Consider the following 18,634-nt stretch of genomic DNA (forward strand, 5'->3'; position numbering starts at 1 on the left):
AACAGAGGTGAGGAGCAGTGTTAGTCTTTTATTACATAGGATATCTATGAATCTAGGTATTATGAATATTTCTTCTGTACCCAATAATAAAAATCCTAAGCATCCGCTGACCACCGCCTTTAAAAAAGCTCTCATACTCAATCACTATTGTCTCACAGCACCGAGGCCATGGGTTCAATTCCCACCATGTCCCTAACTGTATTTTCCCCGCACTTGCGTGTGTTTCCACCGGGTACTCCAATTTCCTCCCACAATCCAAAAATATACTGGTAGGTTAATTGGCTCGAAACAAAATGAACCCTAGTGTGAATGTGTCTGTGTGTACATGTGGTAGGGAATATAGACTGTAAGCTCTACTGGGGCAGGGACTGGTGTGAATGGCCAAATATTCTCTGTAAAGTGCTGCGGAATATGTGTGCGCTATATAAATAGCTGGTAATAAATAAGAATAGCAAAATATTTTGCTATATATAATTCTTGCTATATATTACTATATAATTATTATTTTTTTGGTTGTTTTTTTTCTTCAGTTTCCTTTTTTTTCCCTCTATGATCTGTTCTCCAGTATGATTCTAACAAACAATTGCAGCTTTTGTTCTGGACATGCTGTTACAACATATTAGAGATATAGGGGCAGATTTATGAAAGCTTGGAGAGAAATAAAGTACCAGCCCTGCTGTAATTTTACAGGCTGTGTTTGCAAAACGACATGAGCTGACTGGTTGGTACTTTATTTCTCTCCTAGCTTTAATAAAAACGCACCCTGATCTCTACATTTAAACACTGGAAGCAGACTCTTAGGGGGAAATTTACTAAGAATTGATTTTGGGTGATATTCCAAATTGCCCTTAATCGCCCCTTATCGCCGAAATAAAAATTGCGCACTTATTAACAATAATTTTCACTTGCATCTTTGTATGTTGTCACATTTTAGTGTGTGCGATTTATTTGATTCTGCAGCTGTCGCATGGAAAATCCCTTCAGAAGTCACATTTGAATGCACTATAATTCACAGTAGAATGCCTCACAAGTCGCATCCCGACACAAATCAACTCACGCCTCAAGTTACTCCACAAGTCTCTAATGCACTCAAATTCCCAATCAATCTGCTGGTGCAGGACACATGAAATCAGGGCCTAAATGCAGGCTACAGCAACCCTGCCTCAGCCATGGTTGAGAGAAGAAAGTGTGTGCTGCAGGTAACTTAGTGGGCTTTTATTACATTCTGATTGGGGATGCAGTCAATTTACCGACAATCAAAATCCCGACGGTCAAAATCCCGACAGCAAATGGCCGACGGTCAAAATCCCGACATGGTCATAATATCGACATTTAAAATACCAACAAGGTCAAAATACAGACATTTATAATGTCGACAGGTCAAAAAGTCGACACAAGTTTTTCATTATTTTTCATTGAAACCGACTTGTTCATACTTTACCATCCCAGTGGTCCTGGAGGGGGAATATAATAGTGTGCCGAGCGCAGTGAGGCACCGGGCCCGAAGCATGGCGATCACAGCGAGCCATGCGAGGGGGCGCGGTACACTTATATGGTATCTACGTCAACCTATGTCGACATGCACACCAAAAAAAAAGAAAAACTTGTGTTGGCTTTTTGACCTGTCGACATTTTAAATCTCGGTATTAGACCTTGTCTGTATTTTAAATGTCGGGATTTTGTCCTTGTCGGGATTTTGACCGTTGGTCAATATCTGTCGGGATTTTGATTGTAGGTATTTCATACCGATCCCTCTGAATGGTTTCGTCTTAATTATAATGGTTTGCACCTGTTGCTTTTTAGAAGCATTGAGGTGCGTTTTTTGTGCAATTTTAGTGGGGTTTTGGTTGGGAAACCAATCCAAAACGGTTCACACATGTCAACGCTCCAAAAAAAAACCAACAGTGCATTGATTTCATGCATAGATTTTGTAGTAATTTTGGTCTGAACTTGAGCGATTTTGCAACAACAATTCTTAGTAAATGATATTTGGATGATGTCTGTACCAATGGTGATTTGCAGTGATTTGGAGTTCAAAGTCACATGTCCCATTCCTTAGCAAATTCACGGTTAGCAAAATTGCTGCTTTTTTGCAAAAAAAATAAGAATTTACTTACCGATAATTCTATTTCTCGCAGTCCGTAGTGGATGCTGGGGACTCCGTCAGGACCATGGGGACCAGCGGCTCCGCAGGAGACAGGGCACAAAAGTAAAAGCTTTAGGATCAGGTGGTGTGCACTGGCTCCTCCCCCTATGACCCTCCTCCAAGCCTCAGTTAGGATACTGTGCCCGGACGAGCGTACACAATAAGGAAGGATTTTGAATCCCGGGTAAGACTCATACCAGCCACACCAATCACACTGTACAACCTGTGATCTGAACCCAGTTAACAGCATGATAACAGCGGAGCCTCTGAAAAGATGGCTCACAACAATAATAACCCGATTTTTGTAACAATAACTATGTACAAGTATTGCAGACAATCCGCACTTGGGATGGGCGCCCAGCATCCACTACGGACTACGAGAAATAGAATTATCGGTAAGTAAATTCTTATTTTCTCTGACGTCCTAAGTGGATGCTGGGGACTCCGTCAGGACCATGGGGATTATACCAAAGCTCCCAAACGGGCGGGAGAGTGCGGATGACTCTGCAGCACCGAATGAGAGAACTCCAGGTCCTCCTCAGCCAGGGTGTGCCCCTGACCAAGTAGCAGCTCGGCAAAGTTGTAAAGCCGAGACCCCTCGGGCAGCCGCCCAAGATGAGCCCACCTTCCTTGTGGAATGGGCATTTACATATTTTGGCTGTGGCAGGCCTGCCACATAATGTGCAAGCTGAATTGTACTACACATCCAACTAGCAATCGTCTGCTTAGAAGCAAGAGCACCCAGTTTTTTGGGTGCCTACAGGATAACAGCAAGTCAGTTTTCCTGACTCCAGCCGTCCTGGAACCTATATTTTCAGGGCCCTGACAACATCCAGCAACTTGGAGTCCTCCAAGTCCCTAGTAGCCGCAGGTACCACAATAAGCTGGTGCAGGTGAAACGCTGACACCACCTTAGGGAGAAACTGGGGACGAGTCCGCAGCTCTGCCCTGTCCGAATGGACAATCAGATATGGGCTTTGTGAGACAAAGCCGCCAATTCTGACACTCGCCTGGCCGAGGCCAGGGCCAACAGCATGGTCACTTTCCATGTGAGATATTTCAAATCCACAGATTTGAGCGGTTTAAACCAATGTGATTTGAGGAATCCCAGAACTACGTTGAGATCCCACAGTGCCACTGGAGGCACAAAAGGGGGTTGTATATGCAGTACTCCCTTGACAAACTTCTGGACTTCAGGAACTGAAGCCAATCTTTTCTGGAAGAAAATTGACAGGGCCGAAATTTGAACCCTAATGGACCCCAATTTGAGGCCCATAGACACTCCTGTTTGCAGGAAATGCAGGAATCGACCGAGTTGAAATTTCTTCGTGGGGCCTTCCTGGCCTCACACCACGCAACATATTTTTGCCACATGTGGTGATAATGTTGTGCGGTCACCTCCTTCCTGGCTTTGACCAGGGTAGGAATGACCTCTTCCGGAATGCCTTTTTCCCTTAGGATCCGGCGTTCCACCGCCATGCCGTCAAACGCAGCCGCGGTAAGTCTTGGAACAGACATGGTACTTGCTGAAGCAAGTCCCTTCTTAGCGGCAGAGGCCATGAGTCCTCTGTGAGCATTTTTTGAAGTTCCGGGTACCAAGTCCTTCTTGGCCAATCCGGAGCCACGAGTATAGTTCTTACTCCTCTACGTCTTATAATTCTCAGTACCTTGGGTATGAGAAGCAGAGGAGGGAACACATACACCGACTGGTACACCCACGGTGTTACCAGAACGTCTACAGCTATTGCCTGAGGGTCTCTTGACCTGGCGCAATACCTGTCCAGTTTTTTGTTCAGGCGGGACGCCATCATGTCCACCTTTGGTCTTTCCCAACGGTTCACAATCATGTGGAAGACTTCCCGATGAAGTCCCCACTCTCCCGGGTGGAGGTCGTGCCTGCTGAGGAAGTCTGCTTCCCAGTTGTCCACTCCCGGAATGAACACTGCTGACAGTGTTATCACATGATTTTCCGCCCAGCGAAGAATCCTTGCAGTTTCTGCCATTGCCCTCCTGCTTCTTGTGCCGCCCTGTCTGTTTACGTGGGCGACTGCCGTGATGTTGTCCCACTGGATCAATACCGGCTGACCTTGAAGCAGAGGTCTTGCTAAGCTTAGAGCATTGTAAATTGCCCTTAGCTCCAGTATATTTATGTGGAGAGAAGTCTCCAGACTATATCACACTCCCTGGAAATTTTTTCCCTGTGTGACTGCTCCCCAGCCTCTCAGGCTGGCATCCGTGGTCACCAGGACCCAGTCCTGAATGCCGAATCTGCGGCCATTTAATAGATGAGCACTCTGCAGCCACCGCAGAAGAAACACCCTTGTCCTTGGAGACAGGGTTATCCGCTGATGCATCTGAAGATGCGATCCGGACCATTTTTCCAGCAGATCCCACTGAAAAGTTCTTGCGTGAAATCTGCTGAATGGAATCGCTTCGTAAGAAGCCACCATTTTTCCCAGGACCCTTGTGCAATGATGCACTGACACTTTTCCTGGTTTTAGGAGGTTCCTGACTAGCTCGGATAACTCCCTGGCTTTCTTCTCCGGGAGAAACACCCTTTTCTGGACTGTGTCCAGAATCATCCCTAGGAACAGCAGACGTGTCGTCGGAAACAGCTGCGATTTTGGAATATTTAGAATCCACCCGTGCTGTCGTAGAACTACTTGAGATAGTGCTACTCCGACCTCCAACTGTTCTCTGGACCTTGCCCTTATCAGGAGATCGTCCATTTTCTTTGAAGAAGAATCATCATTTCGGTCATTACCTTGGTAAAGACCCGGGGTGCCGTGGACATTCCAAACGGCAGCGTCTGAAACTGATAGTGACAGTTCTGTACCACGAACCTGAGGTACCCTTGGTGAGAAGGGCAAATTGGGACATGGAGGTAAGCATCCCTGATGTCCAGGGACACCATATAGTCCCCTTCTTCCTGGTTCGCTATCACTGCTCTGAGTGACTCCATCTTGATTTGAACCTTTGTATGTAAGTGTTCAAATATTTCAGATTTAGAATAGGTCTCACCGAGCCGTCTGGCTTCAGTACCACAATATAGTGTGGAATAATACCCCTTTCCTTGTTGTAGGAGGGGTACTTTGATTATCACCTGCTGGGAATACAGCTTGTGAATTGTTTCCAATACTGCCTCCCTGTCGGAGGGAGACGTTGGTAAAGCAGACTTCAGGAACCTGCGAGGGGGAGACGTCTCGAATTTCCAATCTGTACCCCTGGGATACTACTTGTAAGCTCCAGGGGTCCACTTGCGAGTGAGCCCACTGCGTGCTGAAACTCTTGAGACGACCCCCCACCGCACCTGAGTCCGCTTGTACGGCCCCAGCGTCATGCTGAGGACTTGGTAGAAGCGGTGGAGGGCTTCTGTTCCTGGGAATGGGCTGCCTGCTGCAGTCTTCTTCCCTTTCCTCTATCCCTGGGCAGATATGACTGGCCTTTTGCCCGCTTGCCCTTATGGGGACGAAAGGACTGAGGCTGAAAAGACGGTGTCTTTTTCTGCTGATATGTGACTTGGGGTAAAAAAGGTGGATTTTCCAGCTGTTGCCGTGGCCACCAGGTCCGATGGACCGACCCCAAATAACTCCTCCCCTTTATACGGCAATACTTCCATGTGCCGTTTGGAATCTGCATCACCTGACCACTGTCGTGTCCATAAACATCTTCTGGCAGATATGGACATCGCACTTACTCTTGATGCCAGAGTGCAAATATCCCTCTGTGCATCTCGCATATATAGAAATGCATCCTTTAAATGCTCTATAGTCAATAAAATACTGTCCCTGTCAAGGGTATCAATATTTTCAGTCAGGGAATCCGACCAAGCCACCCCAGCGCTGCACATCCAGGCTGAGGCGATCGCTGGTCGCAGTATAACACCAGTATGTGTGTATATACTTTTTAGGATATTTTCCAGCCTCCTATCAGCTGGCTCCTTGAGGGCGGCCGTATCTGGTGACGGTAACGCCACTTGTGATAAGCGTGTGAGCGCCTTCATTTAATTTATCTGATTCAGGAAAAACTACAGGTAGTTTTTTCACACCCCACATAATACCCTTTTTTGTGGTACTTGTAGTATCAGAAATATGTAACACCTCCTTCATTGCCCTTAACATGTAACGTGTGGCCCTAAAGGAAAATACGTTTGTTTCTTCACCGTCGACACTGGAGTCAGTGTCCGTGTCTGTGTCTGTGTCGACCGACTGAGGTAAATGGGCGTTTTAAAGCCCCTGACGGTGTTTGAGACGCCTGGACAGGTACTAATTTGTTTGCCGGCCGTCTCATGTCGTCAACCGACCTTGCAGCGTGTTGACATTATCACGTAATTCCCTAAATAAGCCATTCATTCCGGTGTCGACTCCCTAGAGAGTGACATCACCATCACAGGCAATTGCTCCGCCTCCTCACCAACATCATCCTCATACATGTCGACACACACGTACCGACACACAGCACACACACAGGGAATGCTCTGATAGAGGACAGGACCCCACTAGCCCTTTGGGGAGACAGAGGGAGAGTTTGCCAGCACACACCAAAACGCTATAATTATACAGGGACAACCTTTATATAAGTGTTTTCCCTTATAGCATCTTAATATATAATCATATCGCCAAATAAGTGCCCCCCCTCTCTGTTTTAACCCTGTTTCTGTAGTGCAGTGCAGGGGAGAGCCTGGGAGCCTTCCCTCCAGCAGTTCTGTGAGGGAAAATGGCGCTGTGTGCTGAGGAGAATAGGCCCCGCCCCCTTTTCGGCGGGCTTCTTCTCCCGTTTTTCTGACAACCTGGCAGGGGTTAAATACATCCATATAGCCCCAGAGGCTATATGTGATGTATTTTTAGCCAGTATAGGTACTTTCATTGCTGCCCAGGGCGCCACCCCCAGCGCCCTGCACCCTCAGTGACCGTTGGTGTGAAGTGTGCTGAGAGCAATGGCGCACAGCTGCAGTGCTGTGCGCTACCTCATGAAGACTGAGAAGTCTTCAGCCGCCGATTTCTGGACCTCTTCTCTCTTCAGCATCTGCAAGGGGGTCGGCGGCGCGGCTCCGGTGACCCATCCAGGCTGTACCTGTGATCGTCCCTCTGGAGCTAGTGTCCAGTAGCCTAAGAAGCCAATCCATCCTGCACGCAGGTGAGTTCACTTCTTCTCCCCTAAGTCCCTCGTTGCAGTGAGCCTGTTGCCAGCAGGACTCACTGAAAATAAAAAACCTAATAAAACTTTTACTCTAAGCAGCTCTTTAGGAGAGCCACCTAGATTGCACCCTTCTCGGCCGGGCACAAAAATCTAACTGAGGCTTGGAGGAGGGTCATAGGGGGAGGAGCCAGTGCACACCACCTGATCCTAAAGCTTTTACTTTTGTGCCCTGTCTCCTGCGGAGCCGCTGGTCCCCATGGTCCTGACGGAGTCCCCAGCATCCACTTAGGACGTCAGAGAAATAAAAAATGGCAAATCGCTCAAAGTTGACCTTTAGTAAATTTCCCCGTTTGAGTCACATTTACTTAGCCCATTATGGTAGCTGATTTCTACTCCGATGTCCTTACCCTGCTTAAAGTTTCCAAACATGTTTCTTCCGAGTATGGAGACTTAGCACATAGGTATTAAACATATTATATCGCCATAAGGCCTGACACCATGCGGTGGTAACACACATACTGTCACTTCACATTTTAATGCTGGTACAGTGTTTGTAAACAGAAGTGACATTGGGATCTATTGTTTCCTATGTCATCGTTTGCATTTTTACTTGCAATTTTTTTGTGTGACTGAAACATTTTTTGGGGCATCACTCAGTGTAAATGAAACAAGTATCCTTCATTGACATCCTGAGTGTAAGTTAGCACCATGCATTTGGCCTTTTAATGTTAATCAAAACGACTGTGAGTGTAAGCCAACCTAAGTTATACATCTACAAGATATATACTTTTTCTTGTGGAAAAGGTCAGAGGAAGGAAGATATGAGATGCATAAAAGCAAAAACAATAAATCAATATAGTTGTATGGCAGAATAAGCATTCATAGGTTTCTTTATCTATAGATCCTTAAGCAGGAGCACTGGATATCCCCCTGTATGCAGACCAACCTACTCTGCGCTCTAGTTATAAGATTATTACAGTTCTTCCCATTATCTTAAATTAACATGCAAATAGCCCCAAATCGCACATCAACATTTATTTCATAATTAAATGTAAGCACCATGTGCTGCAGATATCCTCCTACAGTGACATTATAATAAACATAATCTCTTGTAGATAATGACACCATATCACCTACAATGATAATATGGGATGTGCCTACTGACAGAAGGTACAAATACTTTGTACGTAATTTTCCCTGAGGTTAAACACATACCAGGTTGTAACGCCATGTTCTGTTCATGTCGAATCCTTCCTAAATTATTTGGGGACCGACTGAAGAGATGATGTGTGTCAAACTGGCTAATGCATATCAAAACATCTTTCATGTGAAGCAAAGTTTTCCCCTTAGTGTTCTGTTGATATATAAACTTGTTGTTATTTTTTTTTTCCTTATATCTGTGAGAGACCCTCATCTCGTGTCGTACCACATCAGGGGTAGCCAGAGGCCAGGTTGAATTCCTCATCGCGGCACCCGGGGGCTCTGGCTCCAAGTGGTTTTTGGTGGCCAGGAATAAGTGGGGGGATAGCAGGTAGTAGGAGTGGTTATTCCCTCTACTACTGGAGCACAAGCTCTCAATCTCTTCTGATCTGCACAGGTAGGCACATCCACCCTGCTATACGCACAACATGAGAGCCTTGGAAAGAGCCTAAAAAATGTTTTGGAAAATAAATAAATAAATAGAATATATATATATATATATATATTACTAAGTGACCCATACTACAGGCTAAAATATGAATAAATAGCACCTCTGACGAGCAATCAGATTGTAAATTACTGCAGCTAACTGGATTTCGCCCTAAGCTCAATATACAAGTAGATTTATAGACTAATTACACATGTATATGGAAACATTTCTAGAACTTATCAGCACCAGAAACTATTGTTAGCCGCTTAGAGCATGACATGACTGTTAGAGTCACAAAGAGAACAAAACTGCGCACTAGGGTCCACAGCATGTCAAACATTCTTAGGGGCCGAATCAATTACACACAACCTGCTACTGGAACGGCTTTACATGATGAGTCTCTCACTCTTTTTTGCCCCCAGTGCATGAAGATGATAACAGACATGAGCTACAGTAATTGTTATGTAGCTGTGCACACCACACAAAGCTGCTTGCGTGTACTTGAATCAGCCCCTTAGGAGCAGATACAATTTAAGTGTTCAGTTGTGCACATAGCCTATGGAAAAAAAAACGTGCTCATGATTTGCTTGCACCTCTGCGGACAGTAATCAAAAACAAATGAGGTTTTCCTTCTCCCAACAACCTGTGCAGTAGTAGCGTGCAGGGTTCCGATAGAAGCTTGCAGCTAAGGGAAAATACATGAACAATGCATCACACTCCACGTAGGCCTAGATGTCAACCGTGGCACTCTAAATGAACAAGACACCTACTAAAACTCTTGTGTAAAGTTGAATGTCAGCGGCTTAAATCTCATACACAAAGCAACGTCTTCACATATAAGACTATATACCACTCCTATCATAATGCCCTGGATACTGTCAAACATACATATTTCCAAACTCTCATCTCTGCTCAAGCCTCTAACCCCTTTTTAATACATTTAAATCACTTCAGAACCCTCCCTCACCCAACCCACCAGCCACTATCAAGGCGCAAGTTCTTGCTTCCTACTTCAAGTACAAGATTGATAAGATCAGGAGATGAAATGGTATGCTTTTTCTCAGCCAGTGACCTGCTCAATTCCCTACCTGAACCCTCTGGTACCTTCTCTTTATTTGATCCCACAAATAAAGATGAAGTATCAACACTCTTATCATCCTGCTACTCTACTACCTCTCCTCTTGATCACATACCTGCACACATTTAATCTAAGTCTCCTGTGCTCATCCCAACCTTAACTAACATCTGTAATCTCTCTCTCTCTCTAGTGGTATCTTTCCTTCGCTATTCAAGCATGTAGTGATTATTCCCATTCTGGAAAAATAAAATTCTGACCCAAACTCTCTCAAACTACCATCCCATCTCTCAGCTCCCATGCCTGCCAAGCTACTTGAGCAACTTGATTACACTTGCCTCACTCACTTTCTTAACTCACACAACTTATTGGACCTACTTCAGTTAGGCTTTCATTCCCAACACTTCACAGAGACAGCACTATCTAAAGTAGTGAATGATCTGGTCACTGCGTAGTCTAAAGACAATTACTCACTTCTTATTCTTCTAGATCTCTTTGTTGCTTTTGAAACTGCTGACCACTCCCTTCTCATCTAAACACTACAATCCCTAGGTCAAACCTTTCTTGGTTCATATCCTACCTATGTAATCGCTCCTTCAGTGTCCGCGTCTCTGAATCCACCTCCTCTTCGCTACCTCTCTCAGAGTACTGCAAGGCTCATTCATAGGTACTCTTCTTTTCAAAATCTATACATCTCTTGGTAAAGTAATCAGCTCTTTTGGATTTCAGTATCATCTGTACGCAGCTATACTCAAATCTACCTATCCTCTCCAGATCTGTCACCATCTGTATTGGTCCGTGTTACTGAATGCCTTTCTGCCGTTTCATCTTGGAAGTTATCTCGCCACTCAAACTTAATATTTACAGAGTTAATTATATTTCCACCAGCCAAAAGTAGTTACCAACCTGACATCTCTATCACTTGAGAACTCTACAATCAATCCTACCTCACAAGCTTGCTGCATAGGTGTCCTCCTCGACTCTGAACTGCCCTTTGTTCCCCACATTCAATCTGTCTCGAAATCATGCTACATGCATCTAAAAAAAACATATCCAAAATACGACCATGCCTAACACAAGACACTTCATAAACTCTAATCCATGCTTTCATTATCTCCAGCATTGATTATTGCAATTGTCTTCTTACTGGTCTTACCAAAAAGGGACTCTCACCACTACAATCCATTCAGAATGCAGCTGCGAGGCTAATCTTCCTTGCTAGACGTTCATCGTCTGCAGATCTACTCTGTCAGTCCCTACACTGGTTATCTGTATTCTACCCTATTCAGTGTATAAAATACTTTTACTCACACACAAGGCCATTAACCAAACTACACTAATGTACATCTCTTCGCTTATCTCAAAATATCTCCCAACCCGACCTCTTCGCTCTTCACAAGATCTACGTCGCTCATCCACGCTCATTATTTGCTCCCATTTAAGACTGCAGGACTTTCTTCGGGCTGCACCCACTCTGTGGAATGCCCTACCACGCACCATAAGACTGTCCTCTAGTATCCAAACCTTCAAGCATTCCCTGAAAACTCACCTCATCAGCAAGCTTATTAAATTCCAGAACAGCTCACATTACCTTCATCAGTTTCATATCCCATTACATTCCCACTGTACAGTCCACACATATCCTGACATATTTTCTCTTTTTTTCACTTTCCCTTCCTCCTGACCATATCATGCAACCCACCAACAACCTTTGCAATCTGCTGGACAATTATGCAATAGGTAGCACATATCCTTGTGTATCAGTACCTAATTCCCTATGGACTGTAAGCTTGCCAGCAGGTCCTTCCTACCTCTATGACTGTTTGTTATTACCCGACAGGAAGAAGCAGCATTAATTGGACATCAGTGAACTGTGATCACTTGTTAGATAGGCGACAGTTGTTTTTTTCCTTTATTGCTTTATCATTGTTGTTTCCAACTGTAAAGCGCAACGGAATTTGCAGTGCTATATAAGAAACTTAATTAATGAATAAGTAAATAAATAAATAAATAAATTAAATAATACATAAAATTATTGTGCCGGCTCAATTGTTAATCAAAATCAGACCACAGTATACCCGCAAATAATAAACACGTGCAATATGCACCTTACTTTTCAGAAATACAATCACCAATAATATCAACAGAAAATCCCATTTCAAGGTGACCCCCCCGATGTGTACTTTTGTAATGCTTATCTAAATCCAGTGCAGCACAGTAAAAGTTACAGACAGTATCAGTCATGTAGAATTATATATTTAGAAGCATCCTGTAAACCATGGGAAGATCTCAAATCTCAGAATACTGCTTGCATTGTGGAGAAAACAAATGGATACGTGCCCGGACGTGAAGTGACTAGATGAATAATACGGCTATCGTATGTATGGTACAAATCCCCCTGTGTGCAGTGGCCCTATCTCTACCTGTCCCTACCTCGTCTCCGAATTGCACCGTACCACATGATAGGTCAGAGCAGCAGAGCAGCCACCCCTGCTGCATGGTCAGAGCTGCTCCTGTCAGTATGTCAGGGTGAGAGAACACAACACATCATGATGCTGCTGCTGCTGCTGTGCACACACAGCGGTCTCCTGCCGGTGCACGGTATGGCTGAGCTGGAGTTAATCATGCAGTAACAATACCCGCAGAAGCGCACACATATCCCCCTGATGTGCAGAGAACGAAACCACAGGCTGTGACTGGAAGACAGGGAGGCCACTAACCCTTCTTATACTTATTCAGGCAGCCGGTGTTGCAGAAGGAACGAGCGGATGGCGACTCCCAGCAGCCCCTGCCCTTCATTCCCACAGGAAACTTGCTGGATGCAGCAAATGCTTCACGTTTTAACATCAAGATGATGAAGAAAATGAAAAATGAAATGAAATATCAATGGCATGGAGTTAGTCAGTGACTCTGGCAGTGCTGCCATTCACCTCTCGCTGCACAGTCTGAGAGCTCCTGTACTACATGGAAGATCCCTGCCACATGCTCCTAGCAATGCAGCACTGAGCACAGCCATAGAAGTTAACAGCAGTCACCAAAGTCTCTTACCAGAATGCATCAGGGCTCACTCCAGCACACTAGGCATTATTTAACTCCATCCGTGCTGGGGGAGAGGATGGGGACAAGCTGTACATCTATAAGGAGCATGGCAAACACGGACTTGTCACAGCAAGAGGATTATAGGACATCTTTCAGGGGGAAACATTAGGCAAAATACAATATTATGTGCTACTATGTGATATTCTGTTCATTAGGACATGCAAAAATAAGAACCAGAGCTTTTAATTAATTTATAAATAAGATAAATGCCTTTTTTTTTTTAAAAATCACATTAAGGAGTCTATTTATTATAGGGAGATCAGCTCTAGATCCGGCAACAATGATTGTTTTCTTCAGAGATAGGGCTTATCCATATTTAAGAAGCCTCCTGGTCGGTCATAACCTTCACCAGCCACCTTGGGTGATAGCTTTCCTAAGGAAAGCATGGTGACGCCTAGTTAAGAAGAATCACCATTTTGATACAATAATCGTTACTTAAGGATGCAAGACAAACACTTTATTATTTAAATGAAGCATTTTTTACAAAAGCAAAAATATCTTTAAAAAAAAATCTATATTTTTAATTTTTATTTATTTTAAACGAAAGTGGAACTGAAAGCCAAGTCCAGGCCTCAAGTTCTGCTGTGCATGTGCGGTCCCAGGGAGCTGAGCATCACACAACTGCCCCTGCAAAGTTTTGTTGCTAAATTGCCATGATAAAAGATTCTCTGCAATAGAAAATCATTATTATTGTTACTAACTGTCAAATAAAACCATAAGGGCTCACATTAATACCCCTTTCGCATCGCAAAAAAATAACCAGGGTTATTGCCGGGTTGTTGCCGAGTTGACCCGGGTCGAGGAGCAGTGTGAAAGCGCCAAAGTGAATAATCCAGGTCGAGTAACCCGGCATTTCAACACAGGTTAAAAGAAGGGTTAAACACGGATCGGACCCGGGTCGTTGTGCAGTGTGAAAGCCTCTGACCCGGGATATTCAACCCAGGTCTCAGAAAAAGGTGCTGATTGGCTGTTTATGTGTCTGCTCAGAGCAGTCCACAGCCCCTCCTTTTATTTCCTTTGAAACCTCATCAATGTGAGCTACAAAAGTCAATTTTAAATCACATCACGGTGTTTAACATGAGTGACTCGGGTCATAGCCAGATTAAAGGGGGGATGCAGGGCATACTGTACCCCGGGCCCAGGCCCGGCGCTACCCGCTCAGCAAAGAAATGCAGTGCAGGTAGGCGCCAGGGAGGAGAGGCGCTTTCCCTGCACTGCATCCCCGCTGCTGCGCCGTCCTGTCCCCCCTGCTGCCGGCTGCTGTGCCTGTCACTGTATGACAGGCAGCGGCGCCGGCAGATTAAAGCCTCCTCTCCTCTCCCTTTGACAATCTCTACGGTAACAGTTCTCCTCCCCCAGGCGGCGCTGCCATATGCTACCCATTGTTTTCTCCCCGGGCCTCCCCTCGCTGGAATTATACTTGCTCCGCCTCTTTTCCGCCGCGGCCACTCAGACATCCCGAGCTGTGGAATGTGCGCATGCACAAGAAAATAGCAAAGGGGGAGCGTGGCATCAGCGATGCTGAGACCTGAGTTGCCGCGGCGGAGCAAGTGTAATACCAGCGAGGGGAAGCCCGGGGAGAAAACAACAGGGAGCGCATGGCAGCGCCGGCTGGGGGAGGAGAACTGTTACCATGGAGAATGTCACAGGGAGAGCAGTGAAGGCAGCTGAGTACATCCTGCCCTAACAGATCGGACTAAGTGGGGCGGAGCTTCATGGACGAAAAGGGGCGGGGCTACACGGAACCAGAAGACTGCAGTACCACAGAGGTGCGGGAAGATCCTCTTTAAATGTAAGTAGTCTCTCTCTCCCCCCCCCCCTCCCTCTCCCTTCTCCCCCCCCCCCCAACTTGACACTAGCCTGCCGTACTGTATAAAATGTGGACACCTGCCTGCCGTACTGTATAAAATGGGGACACTTGCCTGCCGTACTATGTAAAATGGGGACACTTGCCTGCCGTACTGTGCAAAATGGGGACTCTTGCCTGCTGTAATGTGTAAAATAGGGACTCTTGCCTGCGTAATGTGTAAAATGGGGACTCTCGCCTGTGTAATGTGTAAAATGGTGACTCTTGCCTGCCGTACTGTGTAAAATGGGGACTCTCGCCTGCGTAATGTGTAAAATGGGGACTCTCGCCTGCGTAATGTGTAAAATGGGGACACTCGCCTGCCGTACTGTGTAAAATGGGGACTCTTGCCTGCATAATGTGTATAATGGGGACTCTCGCCTGCGTAATGTGTAAATGGGGACATTTGCCTGCCGTACTGTGTAAAATGGAGACTCTTGCCTGCGTTATGTGTAAAATGGGGACTCTCGCCTGCCGTACTGTGTAAAATGGGGACTCTCGCCTGCGTAATGTGTAAAATGGGGACTCTTGCCTGCCGTACTGTGTAAAATGGGGACTCTCGTCTGCGTAATGTGTAAAATGGGGACTCTTGCCTGCCGTACTGTGTAAAATGGGGACTCTCGCCTGCGTAATGTGTAAAATGGGGACTCTTGCCTGCCGTACTGTGTAAAATGGGGACACTTGCCTGCCGCACTGTGTAAAATGGGGACACTTGCTTGCCGCACTGTGTAAAATGGGGACACTTGCCTGCCGCACTGTGTAAAATGGGGACTCTTGCCTGCCGTAATGTGTAAAATGGGGACTTTTGATGTTTGTTTTTTCCACCTGTGGTGGCCGTGATGATATCAGATGAGACCACGCCCATTTTAACGAGACCACGCCCATACCAATGAGGCCACGCCCCTTGCCGGGAGCGCGCCCATGCTTTTTCTTTTTATAGCTATGGGGGGGGGGGGGGTGTGCTTTTTTATGTAAAAGGGGGGGGGGGCGCATTTTGAAATCTCGCACTGGGAGCCAAATTGGCTACAAACAGCCCTGGACCACATCCTTTTATTCAGCGGCGCTGTCCCTTTGTAAAGTATGGGAGGGCGCAAATTTATAGTTTGCAGGGGGGCGCCGAACACCCTAGCACCGGCCCTGCCCGGGCCCCCGTTTGTCAGGGGCCCCTTCCCCCCCGGCCAGAGCACACTGACATCACTAGCTTTTCCTCTTATGCAGCAGCAGAACCAGGCAGCCAGAATGTGAGCAGTACAGTATGCAGTGCAAGCAGAGACACAGGAGTATCAGGTTTCATGAGATACCGACCAGAGGAGAGATAGGAGGGTGGAGAGAGCTGTAAGTGACACAGGGATCCCAGCTTCTCCTCCTCCCTGCCTGGGGGTCTGGGTCCCGTGAATCCTATCTATTGAGGGTCTAGACCAGGGGTGGGCAATTATTTCAGCTGGGGGGCCGCTTAACACTTCCAGTGAATATTCGAGGGTCACACACAAGGGCGGGGACTAATATGAATGACAAATATTTGTAGGAGTAAGTCCTGGGCTGCGCAGAGACTGCACAAAGTACACATACGATCGTACACTTGCACGGGTGAATTTACACTCCTCCTGGGGGCGGCGACTACCCGATCGCAGGACAGCAAAATTTGCAGCACAGTGATCAGGTCTGAATCAGACCCGTAGTCAGCAGTTGCTGCAAAATGAGACCCGTTATAGGGCCCAATTCAGACCCGGTCGCTGCTGTGTATTTTCGCACAGCAGGTGATCGGGTCTGAACTGCGCATGCATTGCAGTGCGCAGGCACATCGGTCCGCCGCGCTGGGGAGCGTCAGGCAGTGATGGGATGGTGCGAACAAAGCGATCGCACAGGTGATCGCAAGGTGATTGACAGGAAGAGGCCGTTTGTGGGTGGCAACTGACCGGTTTAGAGGAGTGCACGGAAAAATGCAGGAGGGACCAGGCGTTTGGAGGGAGGGTTTCTGGCGTCAGCTCCGGCCCCGATCATCGCACTGGAAGAGTAAGTCCTGGGCTGCGCAGAGACTGCACAAACTACTGTTTCTGCAGCTCTCCTGCACATGCGATCGCACCCCTGCACAGCGATTTCCCTCCCCCTGTAGGTGGCGACTACCTGATCGTAGCAGTGCAAAAATCACACCCTAGCGATCAGGTCTGAATTAGGCCCATAGTTATATATATATATATATATATATATATAAAACTATAAAAACATAGTATTAATATATATATATATATAAGTATAAAAACACACACACCACAATATACATTACACCGCATACGTAGTTTTTTACAGGCAAAATACAAATGTCTAAAAAACACATCCAGTAATAAAAAAATAAAAATAAAAAACTGCTGAAAACAAACAGCATCCTGTGTAATGCTGTTATCAATCATATTCACAGCTGGTTACTAGCTCCCCCCACCCGCTTCCCTGAACCCACATAGCAGTCTCAAACCTCCCCTCTCCCTTAAACCCATATAGCAGTCTCTACCCCCCTTCCCCCACCCCTGAACCCATATAGCAGTCACTACCCCCCTTCACCCCCTCCCCTGAACCTATACAGCAGTCTCTACCCCCCTTCCCCTGGACCTATACAGCAGTCTCTACCCCCCTCTACCCCCCTCCTCTCCTCCTTCCTCCTCCTCTCCCCCCCCCCGGACCCATATAGCAGCTTTACCTTTGATGCATGTTTTTCACAGTGGCAGATCTGCTGCCCAGATTATCCACCGCCTTCTGCCAGATCCGCTGCCCGCTGCGCTGCGCAGAGCCGCTGCTGCTACCCGCTGCCCTCTGCACGCTCCTGCCGTGGCTCCGCCCCCTATGCCGCCCAGCGCCTGATGTCACAGAGGAAATCCCGGTCAGCAGACCGGGTATTTCCTCAGCGGCGCCACATCTCGGAGCTTCGTAGCGCAATGACAAGCGGCTCAGCCGGGCCGCTTGTCATTGCACAGTAGTATGGGACAGTGGGCCAGGCAGAATCGGTTCGCGGGCCGCATCCGGCCCGCGGGCCGCATGTTGCCCACCCCTAGTCTAGACAGAGAGACACACACACACGGAGTCCTCCTGTGTCCTGTCCCAGTGTGCAATTGGCACAGAGGATACTGCTATTCTTGCATGTGACAAGATAAATTATAGAATTATAGATTTATATGTGCATTTTAAGGAAGTTTATGTTGCCTTCATTGTACTACAGGTACATTTTATAAAAAGTTGTCTTTCAATTAGGTGGAGTTATAAACAGTATCCAGGCATTATTTAACTATTAGTTCTAATCTAATATACACCATTGGTTTAAATTAAATATACACAATCCATACATCCCGACATGACCCATTACAAGAGGGACAAAATGCTCTCTACCTGGACTTCCTTCTAAAATTATGATTGCAATCACCTGTGTTGAAACACTTTCTTATCAATTAAATCTAATATACACTCCCGCTCTACCAGAGCCCTCCTGTCTTAAGTGCTCCGGGCACCCCCAAGGCTTAATCTAGCCCTGACCCAGGTTCAGTGTGAAAGGCACCAACCCGGGAATAGCCTGTGTTAAAACTGCAATGTGAAAGGGTCTGAGCCTGTTCGGACCCGGTTCAGACCTCAGTTCAAAAGCCGGGTCCGATGACCCATTCAGCACTCACTGAAGGGGTTATGCCCTACGTTCAGTATTTAGCAAACAGCAGTAAG

At 46.4% G+C, this 18,634-nt stretch overlaps 1 protein-coding gene across 3 annotated transcripts in view; it reads right to left on the reverse strand.

Annotated features, from left to right (window-relative positions):
• The window catches only part of OSBP2 (oxysterol binding protein 2), a 760,529-nt gene that overhangs the window by 392,539 nt on the left and 349,356 nt on the right, over positions 1 to 18,634 (reverse strand). The window contains exon 1 of one of the 3 annotated variants that reach the window (XM_063964275.1): positions 12,711 to 12,961. The exons of the other annotated variants lie outside the window; for them this stretch is intronic. Coding sequence (XP_063820345.1) covers positions 12,711 to 12,837 — 127 coding nt within the window. The 5' untranslated portion in view covers positions 12,838 to 12,961. Of the gene's footprint in view, positions 1 to 12,710; positions 12,962 to 18,634 lie in introns of those variants that run through there. 3 annotated transcript variants of the gene reach the window in all.

Source organism: Pseudophryne corroboree, chromosome 1 (genome assembly GCF_028390025.1).
Source record: "Pseudophryne corroboree isolate aPseCor3 chromosome 1, aPseCor3.hap2, whole genome shotgun sequence".
NCBI classification, from domain to species: domain Eukaryota; kingdom Metazoa; phylum Chordata; class Amphibia; order Anura; family Myobatrachidae; genus Pseudophryne; species Pseudophryne corroboree.